General features: G+C 38.1%; 1 protein-coding gene across 3 annotated transcripts in view; it reads left to right on the top strand.

The window, feature by feature from the left end:
- Nucleotides 1–12,088, top strand: part of Lpin (phosphatidate phosphatase LPIN) — a 32,433-nt gene extending 20,345 nt beyond the window's left edge. Inside the window, exons 2-13 of one of the 3 annotated variants that reach the window (XR_013257788.1) lie at nucleotides 2,350–3,289; nucleotides 3,702–4,688; nucleotides 4,756–4,880; nucleotides 4,963–5,171; nucleotides 5,443–5,622; nucleotides 6,013–6,537; nucleotides 6,652–6,733; nucleotides 6,810–7,077; nucleotides 7,157–7,660; nucleotides 7,777–7,880; nucleotides 8,504–8,924; nucleotides 9,683–9,829. Coding sequence is in view for 2 of the 3 variants with exons in the window: in XM_077411841.1 (XP_077267967.1) it covers nucleotides 3,101–3,289; nucleotides 3,702–4,688; nucleotides 4,756–4,880; nucleotides 4,963–5,171; nucleotides 5,443–5,622; nucleotides 6,013–6,537; nucleotides 6,652–6,733; nucleotides 6,810–7,077; nucleotides 7,157–7,660; nucleotides 7,777–7,880; nucleotides 9,683–9,833 (3,324 nt within the window). In the remaining variant the exon portion in view is untranslated. Of the gene's footprint in view, nucleotides 1–2,349; nucleotides 3,290–3,701; nucleotides 4,689–4,755; nucleotides 4,881–4,962; nucleotides 5,172–5,442; nucleotides 5,623–6,012; nucleotides 6,538–6,651; nucleotides 6,734–6,809; nucleotides 7,078–7,156; nucleotides 7,661–7,776; nucleotides 7,881–8,503; nucleotides 8,925–9,682 lie in introns of all 3 variants that reach the window. The other 2 variants (XM_077411841.1, XM_077411853.1) reach the window with 2 other exon arrangements.
- The last annotated feature ends 841 nt before the right edge of the window (nucleotides 12,089–12,929 follow it).

Here is a 12,929-nt window from a genome sequence, read left to right on the forward strand (position 1 = left end):
ATCTAATTGTAAGCGAGAGCATATGTTATTATATATAAGCGTTTGTTTCTATATCGTTGATGTTCTATAATAAAGATTTGCGCTATTTTTAACGGAATTACATCGAGGCAGACGCGGAACGGAGATGATATGACTACCGCAACGCGTTTGCTTTGTGCTTCCTTCAAGTAGGCCGCCGTGCAGTCTGCTGTGTCATTCATATCGGGCATTCTACGTGAAAAGAAAACGTGGCATCCATATATAGCGACCGAAAGAAACTATCACGGAAGGAAATCACGCGATATTCATTTACCGCTTCTTATGCATATTCTAAATATAACTCGGCTTACGTGACTTCGGGATTGAAACCCAACGATCCAGCATTTCACGATCTAAGGCCGATAAAACTACCACGCTATTTACTTATTGTTAGTCCTCGACAAGCTGGAGGTTCGTGACAGACAACGCGTCGCGGAAAAATCTCGTTTTTATATCAATGCCACTAATTGCCGCAATACGGCTGCCCTCACTGACGCCGTTAGTTAAAAATTTTTAGAGCCGATTTTGAAAACTAAAAAAAGAAACATAAATAAAAAATAGGAAGAGTACAGTTTAAAGTTTAACCGAGAGTTTAACTTATTAAGGTTTTTGAAAATTACACATGTAAAAATTTTTTTTTAATTTACTCGATATTATTATATATGGTGAGGCCGCGTCCCCCTTGCTCTTTCCCCACTCACTAACGACGTCCGTGCTGCCTTCGTTCTCCGATTAATCGGGGCTCGAGAGACGATCAGATCAAGCTTCGCTGCCGCATGTTTGCCAGGACGATTTCTCCGAACTGGCGATTAGCCAATTCTGCCTCCCTCTTATTTAACGTAACGACTATTAAAATTATGATCCAACGATTAATATAAAAAATTATTTTTTTGGATGAATCTCTCTCACGCAATTGTTCTACTTTTCCAAACGAATAAATCGAACAAAATAATTGATCGTGCCCAGCGTGACGTTCGATCGTAACATTCGGTTGGGCTTTTGCGCGTCTTCGTTCGAACGAGAGCGACTCGTTATTAGGCACGACTTAAAATATCTCGCGATCATATCGATCGTCGTCGCTTCCGGCTTGATTATTTCTCGACTTCTGTCCGACGGGATTGCCCCGTCGGGCACGACCGAAATAACCCGTGATCTTACCTAATGGCCATTAATGGCGCGAGCCCGCCCGGTTCTCGAGCGTTAGGTTCCCGTGAACTTCGGCCCGCCCGCGCCGTTGCTTGCCGGGCTTCGCTGAATGCCGATGACGCTGAATGACGCGTCACGTCGTCGGCCTCCGTCGTTCCGTCGGATATCTCACGCGGTGGGACCAGCGATCGACGGAGATTTACGCGGCCGCGACGGACGTTCGATCTGGATCGTCCCGACGAAACGAACGGCACAATACAGGCGCGGAAGCCGCGGTTTAATTGAGCGTGAAGTTCGCAGATTTCTCATGCGACCGAAGTTAACGCTTTGAGCCGCCGCGCGGCAACTTCACAGTTCGCACCGCGGCGCCGAATTTCTATCCCGCTGCGCTGCGCCATGCACTGTTAAATATTGAAGGATGTTTAAAACAATATCTTGAGTTAAATAATATTTTGTTATTTTTAACTTTTAACTACCATGTCGAGATTTATTATTTTAACTTTATTGGATTTAGTTAAATTAACGACATATTGAGTAGGAGCAGTGGTGACCTATATAGGAAATTAACAGGGTGTAATTTTCATTCAAGTTTGGAAAGTAAATCAACCAATGTGTATAGATGAATCAGAAACACAAATAATTTATCGAATAACACCTTTAATAAAATTTCATATTAACAATGATATGCCACTAGAACTTTGACTCTCATTTGATTCAATTTTAGGTAGTAAATAACACTGGGGCAAAATATAATTTTTACAGACGCGCGTAAAGGCTTAATCATTTTTCCGTATAAATGAATTTTAACGACGCTGTCGTTAAAATAACGTTACGTCGAATTTCTAGTAATCGCTTTACGAGATTAAAATCCAAGTCCGCGCGCGAAATCTCGTTACGGAATCGGGACATATAAGACGTCTTAAAGATGTCATTAAGACGTCCTTATATGTCCCGATTTTGGACATTGCGCTGTCTGGGTCGTCCCGTGGGGAATCGAGACCGATCGCGTTTTTTTTTCCGTCGGCAGACGGAGAAAAACACGGGCCGACATATATTGCCGAGTGCGTCGGATATATCGCTCGCTCATCGCGCTCGGAAGCGAGGCTGATCGATGCCGTGGGTACACGGTAGCACACGGGCATGCGAGCGCACGGGTGGGCATAATGTCACGTTTCTTTGTTCCAGGCGATCCAACGTATTCGAAACGCGCGCCAACGTCCGCCGGCTGACCACGTGGTACGCGTCGCCGTATCGACCACCGGTGCGGCCGCCGCGCCGATTGGCCCGGCCGGGGGACACGTGACCGCTCTAAACGTCAGTTCGGACCGCCGTCTGCTGGCCTATACACTTGTGTCGGGCCTACAGGCCTACACTTGTCAACGTACGTTCGACGGGGGAACAAAGGACGGCCGCGGAGAGACGACCTTCTTCGCGCTGCGCTCTTTCGTCGGCGTCTCGCGTTCAGATCGTCTCCGTTCGTCGTTCTGCGTGTCGCGTGTCTCGATCCTCGACGACGCAGTCGACGGGAATTCGCGCACAACGTCACGGTGCTGGAGCAGCGCGTCCCGTGAGACCCAGAGGCGCTTTTGACAGCTCGCCGTCGCCGTGACGGCGTCGTCGGCGGCGCGGATCGCGGCTGAGTTTCGTCGCAACGACGGTGTCATCGGTGGCTCGAGGGGAGATCGGACGGGGAGCCGTCGACGAGTCGCGACTCCGTACAAATCCGCCGGAGCGGAGTAATCTCGATCCTCTTCGCGGTTCTTCGCGTCTCCGTCTCTGTCTTTCTCTGGCTCTCGGTCTCTCTCGCACGCGGGAGACCTTTTAGGACTGAAGACAGCCGCGAATATACGTTTTTTTTCCTTTCGCCGCGCCGCGAATTTCGAACGCGACTCCCACCCTTTGCTATCCGCGGCCTGCGGTGCGCGGGCTTTAGGACATGTACAGCATGAACTATATCGCCAAGATCATCAGCAACTTCCGTCTCTTCTACAACGAGATCAACGCCGCGACTCTCACCGGCGCGATCGACGTCATCGTTGTCGAACAACCGGACGGCTCCTTCACGTGCTCGCCCTTTCACGTCCGCTTCGGCAAGCTCGGCGTGCTACGTTCCCGAGCGAAAGTGGTAAAGTCCCCTCGAGCACTTACACTTATTATCGGCGGTTTATCGCATAAGTGCAGTGAGATTAGAGATCTGTTTTAAAAACAGTTATTTTCCTCGGCTTTGTATCAATCAGCATTATTTTCGAGTTGTTATTAAAATATTTGATTATGATACTTATAACATTGTAGTGCTTACTTATTTATTATAATTGAACATTTAATAATTCTGTTATTAAAGTAATGCCGTTGCATATTAAAATAAATTATTTATCATTATTTGACGTTGTCTTTTTTAAGATCTCTTCTACACGCCATTCTTGTCTTGTACATTTATATTTTTATTATATTGAGATAAAAAATGAATATTGTACAAGAAAGTTATATTTTTTATATATATAAAGCTTTAGATACATATATGAGAAATATTTTCATAGGTGGACATTGAGATAAATGGAGAACCTAGGGAAATTCACATGAAACTTGGAGATTCCGGCGAGGCGTTTTTCGTAGAAGAAGTCAGCTCAAGTGGATCTCCGACGGATACTGAAATTCCGCCGCATCTGGCCTGCTCTCCCATACCCGACAATTGCTTCCCACCGGCAAAATTCAATCTATTGTCGGATCTGCCTCAGGAACAGAGAGAGAAGATCCTTGTGGACTCGGTTTTGTCCATAGAGCGAGAGAAATGGGAGCAGATGTCCGCCTTGCCGCCCGATCAGCGGGAGAAGTTTCTGATTGAACAGTTCTCAGATCTTCCCGCGGAACATCGCGAGAAATGGCTTCAGATCGCCTCGTTGACTGTGGAGGAACGGGACGAGATGTTTAAGGAAAGCTTCGGCACCATATCTCCGGAGCAGAAACAGCAGATGATCAGGGAACAGTATTCCGCTTTGAAGATGGAGGACAAGGAGAGATTGTTCAAGGAAAATTTTCCAGAGCTTTCGATCGAGCAGAGGCAAAACTTCGAGAGAGCTTTATTGAGTGACTGGAAGAAGAAGGAAGAGAAATGGGATGAGAAACACGACGAGAACGAGGACGAGGAGATATTTGATATGGACGTTATTAGTGACGAGCAGCCGAAATCTACAATTTGCCCAAAATCTTTCGTAGCTGTCACTTCGACTGAGAGAATTCGAAAGATCAGCGTGGTGAAGAATGATTTTAGACCAATTACGGATGACCCCCAAAGTAGTAGTAAGGAAAAGTCTAGCGACGAGTCGAATTTGTCTTTGGGCAAGAAGAATTTGAAGGAAGAAATTGTTGATGAGAGCAAGAGTAACAGTTCGACTAAGAGAAAACGCAAGAGGAAAAGTATCATGAGGAAGAAAGGCTCACAGAGGAAAACCAGCAATGGCAGTAGCAGCCAGACAGAATTGAGCGAGACTGATGCAGTATTTACCGAGGAATCAATTAGTGAGGCGGTAAGTATTTCAATGAGATTATACTTCTGTTATATGCCGACATACTTACTTATTGAAAATATTTAAGGGCCCCACTCCAATGGCAGAGGATGAAAAGAAGAATGCTGCTGCGGAATCAACATCCGCCCAGGATGCAGTTGAGATACGACCCGAAACCGATTTTCACTTCTTTAGTGACTCAGAAGTTACCAAGTATGTAATTTATACTTTTCGTTTACATTATTACTATACATATACAGATATACTTATCGACTTGTTGTGATGTGTTCAAAAGAAATAAGGACTCCAGACCATCTTCACCTGTTCAATCAGACACGGAATTTGAAGTGCGTAAAATTACGCAAGACGTCAGCGAGAGGGAGGACGATAAGGCTCATCAGCAGAGTTGGAGATGGGGCGAACTGCCCAGTCCACCTCCAGAGCCGGCGCATATGTCGCATAGGAATTCATTGAGTTCTCTGACGACAACTAATCAGCCGAATAGTTAGTATACGATTTCATTACCTTAGTTTACAAATATCAAACTGTGTACACCGTTCATAATTAACATCACATTGTACGGTTCTAATTGAAAATGCTGTTATCGATCATTCATGTTTCGAAAAACTAATACGCCTGATTCTGATACACAAAATTATAACAAAATTTAACAATTCGATATCGTAAAATTCTTAATCTTTTTTTTTTCATTAAAAGCTAACTCAAAACGCTTGATCACTAACTAACCGTTCGCTAACCGCTTTTTTAATGGCAGAAGATGCACAACGATCTATGCTCAGTGGCATGTTCTCCTTTATGAAGAAGACTTCTCGCGTAAGACACAATCCGGAATCAGAAGGAATTTATCTTAGCGATCTTAATGCCGACGAACTGGACCCCGAAGTTGCGGCTTTGTACTTTCCCTCCTCACATCGAGGCCCGACGATGGTTAAAGGTATATGGTAAACTGGCTTTTGCTTCTGCATGTTAAAAGTGCATGTAAAGTGCATCGAAACTAACAGTTGTATTATAAGTATTGAATTAAAAGCAAAGTGGTTTTGCATTTTTTCTGTTTTTGTTTCCAAAAATGAAATAAGAATATTTTATGTACTTGGCGCGAGACACTACCGTGTCTCTTGATGCTATTCGGTTTGCTTTCTAGGGGAATAAGGGTTTACTTTTAACTTTATGGTAGTAATAAGTAAATATAAATGACTAACAAAGGTGTATTTGTAAATAAAGTTTGGTTTTTGTTGTTTTAATTAACTAAATTTGTTGTGGTGTTATTCTGTGATATTGTTTTTCATATTTTGTGTAAAAGTACATAACGTGTATTTTATTACAGATGAAAAAACGGTGGATGAAGAAGATACAGAGTCGGGTAACGGGCCGAGCCTACCTCAGAGCCCCAACAGTGTTGAGGGAGCTATCGGTGGACCAAAGTTTCTGGATAGCGATTTCGAGGAACCAAAGCATCCTATTTTCGATAATAGCATAGAAATAAGTATGTCTCTGTGCGGTGGTTTGGACAGCGAAAATGGACCATCCAAGGAAGCTTTCAACGAAAATTTATTGCACTTCGAGGACATCTGTGCCGATCCAAAATTGTACGAGAATCCAAATCTAGTCGTAAAAATTAACGGGAAATTCTACAATTGGGCTACAGCATGTCCGATAGTATTGACCTACGTCGTTTTTCAAAGACATTTACCGCAAAGCGCAATCGAAAATTTGTACATGTCGTTGCCGGTACACGAGGATAAGAAGCGACAGAGCAGCGGCAAGCCCGAAAGTCGTAGTACATATAGTTCATGGTTTTCTTGGAGACGTTCCACGCAACCTCCTAAAAAACCGGAGGACGCTAGTCAAAGTAAGATTTTTCAAACTTTCAATTTCACCTAACAAACTTTCTATTTTACAAATAGTTATATTTATTTTGAAATTAAATTATATTAAAAATATAATTTTTCTATTTTTATTACAGACGACGAAATTATTGCGCAGTCATCTGAACAGTCTTTGGGTGCTAAGACTGTAACAAACGATGAATTACCCTCTGCTAACAGGTAAGTCTCTCGATAGCTTTTTTCTATCCGATTTTTTTACATTCTTTAATTCTGTGTTCTAATTATATCTTTACAGGGAAGTAAAGACTGAGCAAAACACAGATTCGTCAAGCTCAACCGAAATAATGGAAACTTGTACAAGATTGACAAGTACGTCGAACGAAGCTGCGCTTACAAAGACTGAGAAAACACGTGAAGGAGAGGGCGAAGGATACAGCGGCGGTGAGGATTCCGACAGTAACCACAACGAACCAGCGGGTATTAAGATTCCTGTGGAAAGAAGACCGTACTACGAGTCCACGGAAAAGTATCGTAAAACTTTGCGACTGTCGTCTGAACAGATAGTAAGTATTTTTGTGTAGTTTCCACAGTTGCGTAAAGTATGAACAAAAAAGAAGTGATTGAGTTTCGATTTCTTTATAGGCGAGTCTCGAACTGAAGGACGGCGCCAACGAAGTAGTCTTTAGCGTAACCACTGCTTACCAGGGTACGAAACGCTGCAAATGCCATATCTACAAGTGGAAGTGGGATGACAAGATTGTCATCTCTGATATTGACGGCACCATTACGAAATCTGATGTCCTGGGTCACATTCTACCGATAGTGGGCAAGGACTGGGCTCAATCCGGGGTTGCTCAACTGTTTACGAAGATAAAGAACAACGGCTACAAACTATTGTACCTCTCGGCGAGAGCAATTGGTCAAGCTGGGGGAACTCGGGAATATCTGAGAAACTTGAGACAAGGGGATCTGTCGCTGCCAGAAGGCCCGTTACTTTTGAATCCTACAAGCTTGATCTTGGCATTTCATCGCGAGGTGATAGAGAAGAAGCCGGAAGAATTTAAGATATCCTGTCTGAAAGATATTCAAGCGCTATTCCCTGAAGGATCTTCGCCATTTTACGCCGGATATGGAAATCGCATAAATGTACGAACGATAAATTCTATTTATCGATTATAAATTAATTTGAGATGAATGATAAACTTTTTGTAAAAATTATATTAGAGCAAATGTAACATGTAGAATATATTTTATATGTGCAGGACGTTTGGGCGTATCGAGCAGTAGGCATTCCTATAATGCGGATCTTTACCATAAATTACCGAGGAGAATTGAAGCATGAATTGACACAGACATTCCAATCTTCGTGAGTATTATTACATCATATTATTTATTTTATAATATTTTTAAATAATGTCAAAATGTTTCTTTTCTGCGTCGAGGAATATCTAACAACAGAAATCGAGAAATAAAAATATATATTTATTTGATTATTGCGTAACAATATACGTAATAGTAATTTAATCACTTGTTTTTACAGTTCAATACATTAAATTCTTTTTCTGCTTTGTAGTGTTTTTTTAATCTGTTAATTTTTTTCTATTTGTGATTTTTTAAATGCTGTATTTTGTGCTTCTAAATACTCTACCGTATTAATCTTGAGCAATGTGTACTAACTTTAAAGCAGTTGTTATTTGCAGATGGGATATGCAACTAATTACAATTTATATTATATAGCAAGATAACATTTAACATATTATTGCCTGTATTTTTAATTAATTTTTATATCTACTACTTACTAACAACTTTTATGATCGAGAATATTTCTTTTAAATATGCTAAAGGTATAACTGTTAACAAACTGGATGCCGTCTTTCTTACTAAACAATGAAAAGGTTTGAGCGTTAAAAATGAAGTTATTGGTTGAAAAAAATAGAAACACAAGTTTTTCAGAGGGTATTGATAGGTCGGATATTTCTGTGATTACAGTTATACGCGTCAGTGCAATATCGTCAATGACTTGTTCCCGCCGCTTATGCCAAACGTCTACTGATGACACAACCATAAATTTTAAAAAATAGACGTATTAATTAAATTTAATTATATTAAAGTATTATACAGTAATGCCGGTGACGTATCAGGCTTTCATGCATTATTGCGTTATGTTTGGGACATTGCCAAGCATAATTTCGCTACATTTCCTGATAATTGACATAGTACAAAGTTAAAACACATTTTATATACACCGTAAGTACACACGAGTGACAAGCTATCAGGAAAGCTTATTTTCAGTTATAAACATTTAAATGTGATACGTCGGACGTAACCGTAATTAGATACGCTAATATTATATTTTGGAATATATTTGGTTGTGCGACAACTCCTACCTATCTTCTTATTGATTTATAGGGTAAGCACTTGTTTTGTACACATTTGCTTTCTTATCATTGCTTGATATGCTTTGATTTTTAGCCATTTGTAACATCTTGTCATTGGGATATATTTTCCATTTTTTCTGGTAATGGGGAAGGGTCGAAGGGATGGTATTAATGATTTATAACTCATAACTTATTTGAGTGTATAAGTGAAGAAAATGTTTATCGCGCCTCTGTCAAACTCATTTTATCTTTTATTTGCTTATCGTATCATAGTTTTTCAACCAAGCACTTCATGATTGCTCTCCCATAAACTGTGATTTTGCCATTCAAACATTAATAATATGATTCTTATAAACTAATTATAACTTATAGGCTGTGTGTAAATACTACGTGTGGGTTCTCATTTATATCGATTTTTCTCTGCAATTGATCATAACTTGTATGATTTAACGATTTTTTCATTTTTATTCATTTTTATCCTTACAATTTATATTACATATGTTTCTCGTCAATCTAATCTTAGATTTCTTGTATGAACTGTATATTTTAATCCAACTCACATATTGCTACACATATCATACATTAACAGTGTACGTGTTAAGAAATATTGAGATTGATAAAATTCATTGTATTTTTTTAATCGATTTACATTACATATTAATTCATCATGTTATAAAAACGAGCTGTAAACGCCAATTAAACATTCATTTTTCAGTCATACTGACGGCACAGGGATACGAACGTGTGTGACACGTGCTCTCTGCAATTTTTGTTTATTCTCTCATTGCAGGTATTCAAACATGAGTTTCATCGTCGATCACGTATACCCGGCACGGCGAGAAGACGCTACCGATGAATTCAGCAATTTTGCATACTGGCGAGAACCGATACCTGAAGTACCGAAACTCGAGGAGCTCTACACTCAAGCTCAAGCTACCTAAGAAACTTCCTTTATTCCGTCATTTTCTTGAACTACGAACGACGATTATCATGTTTAACTAACTTTTATATTCTGTCCGTCGTAGTGACATTGACAGGTGTGATTGTCTATAATACGTCTGAAAAGTCTCACTAACGTGAGCGTTTAACGCTTTCTTTGTATGTTGGATTTGTTCTTTAGATATTAAGTAATTATTTGTAAAAAGATCCAGAAGAGAGATTGCTTATATACCTATAAAAGTTATATATAATATATATATTGTATATATATGTTATATATAAATTTATAATATTTAACTTATACATATATATGTATTTGTATCATTTATATGGAAGAATAAGTTTTATTACATATGTGATTTCTCTTCGAAAAGATTAAATTTCATCGAGATATGTGGCAAAACATTCCAGCTTTATTACATTTAAGTAACGAGAGATCTTTGTGTAAAATAATACCACTTACATTCTATGTCTCAGTCGGACTAATCACACCAGTCAATATGTACACGGCGCGCCTAGAAACTATATACACTATAGCTACGTGCTTTACAGTGTAACTAACAGCGAGCCTTGTATCGCGCACTATACTTCAGGAGTCTGCAAGTTGTCCCAAATGGTATCTTTTGTCAGAGTCGGTGTAGAATACTCTTTGAAAATGATTAATTGGGAGTTTCTTAATTTTTGTCGCCTAGCGTGAATCGTCTATGTATTTGTGGCTCTTGCTAGAGAACCTCGCTTGTTACTGCACACGTGCAAGTTTTATACGAGCATATAATTGTCTGCGTACATGCCGTCAGTTTTCTACATTGAAATGCGTTGGAATTTCGCTTAGCAATTGATAGTAAGATATTCTTCTAGGACGTAAGGTGCATTAGCAGGCGGATAGTTAAGTGTTTACTGCTTACGTTCCCTACTTTTAGATAGTTATAATTTCAGAGAGCTATAATTTATTTTTGTATACGATCTTGATTAAGTTAGTGTGCTGTGAAATTGCCATATCTTCAAAATGTTATCATTTACATTGTGATATTCTGATCAAACTAGAGATTATTAAGTAGATAACGGATACAGACATGGATTTCCTTTGAAAATATTTTCGTTAAGATAATAATCGTACGAAGTACGAATCCACTCTGTACTTCCGTAATCCGTACGTGACCTAATTTTTATTTGCTATTTAATAATTGTTCTCTTCTCAATATCATGGTTGTCCTTTAATCAAATACATTCTACTAGCTTTTGGTCTTTCATATGTTACCTAAAATATTTTTGACATACATAGATTAAGTTATCATTATTGTTTTAATTCGGTTAACGTTATGTAAAAATAATGTTGACGGATTTCACTTCTCGAGTCATGCGATTGAAGCAACAAAAGTACAACTGTATCCAACCAAAGAGGATAGAGTTATATTCGCAATAGATTATGTCTTTTATTACGTGATAATGCACTCACTGTAGGACAACGAGACAGGAAAATTGCAAGAACAAAGTACGAATAATTTTAAAAGCCTCTTAATTTAGACAAACATAATGGCACAGATTGACAAAGGAATTTATGACAAAAAGAAATATTGTATATATTTTGTAATACTGATTTAGAACAGACTTTAAATTAACTATTATTTTAACTATTATTTTACTATTATATGATGCGATATAATGTTATACTGTAAATTTATAATTGTTTAATATTTAATTTGTAGTATTTATCTATTTTGTTAAGCATTATTTTTGGTACAAATATATTTAGTCAGTCTGTTTATAATTTCCTTTACTCTGTTTTTTTTAAATATAATTTGTTATACTACCATGGCATAATCATTCTTCGCAATAATAAAAAGTATTTTCCATTTTTTAATAAGAATCTAGAATTGAACAAATTGGAAGTAACGCATAATAGTAATGAATATATTGATGTAATGGTAATTATTAAACGCGACATCTTTTTACCGAACAATCTAATTTTTACAAATGGAAATAATGCATATAGAGATTATTATATGGGACAGTGTTAAAAATTTATGTTATATAAGATGACACATGTTTACTAAGTTTCTCGTGTCAATAATAGTATCACACATTATACCTGTAAGATGATCTCATCGTAATGCAACACCTGTTTTATTGAATTTAGTTTACTTAATTTTCGTCTCTTAGCAGTATTAGCACATCCCTAAACTTCTACATATTTACATATAATAAATGTATGACCTGTACCCTTTGGAATCGTAAATAATAAAAATTATGAAAATGACTACTTCGTCGTCACAATCACAAATACGATTACTTTGTAAAAATATCAATGTCATCGCATTATAAATATAACTATATCATAAGAATTCTTGAATTGATCACATAACGATATATTTTATCATGTAGGAACCAAGATATTTTACGTTCATATTACAATAAGCAATGTCTTATTAATCATTTTTCGTATTGCTGCCATAAAAGTGTTTTGTACGTGATATGTATATATTAGAACGACTTGTAGAATCTTCTTTTTATTGACGTTTCACTCGGCCAACGTGTTTTAATCTGAAATATTTAACATCTTATATCGCATATATTCATCATAATATGTTTCATAGATCGTAAATCACGCTGTTCATCCAGGATCTCTTACACGCAAGTATTTCAATAATTTCAACAGTTATGTACCTCACGTATTTTTAATCTTTGTATATTTTTTCTTCTAGTACCTTCATTATCTGAATGCTCTATGGATTCAATAGACGATGTACTGTGCCTCTTAATAGAATCGAAATCAAAAACTACTTTGGGCGTATTGTTATCGGCTTTGTTATTTGGCGACCAGTACCAATGATATATGGCCTAAAAATATTGTTTGAAACATGACGAATGAAATTATTATGTATAGAAAAATGCGCGATAAAAATTCAGTACATGTGATAAAAAATCAGACAAGAATTTACAGATGCGTCAAATTTCACTCACCCATAATATACAAATCGTCCAAAATGCGGTTAAGACAATTGGTTGCATATTTTAGTTGATCAATATGAATTTTTATTTAAATATTTCATTAAATTACTTAAAACACTAAAAATTTTGACACGTTTAAATTACCAATT

This window comes from Temnothorax americanus, unplaced genomic scaffold (genome assembly GCF_048541705.1).
Source record: "Temnothorax americanus isolate GAGA-0224 unplaced genomic scaffold, ASM4854170v1 Scaffold10, whole genome shotgun sequence".
NCBI classification, from domain to species: Eukaryota; Metazoa; Arthropoda; class Insecta; order Hymenoptera; family Formicidae; genus Temnothorax; species Temnothorax americanus.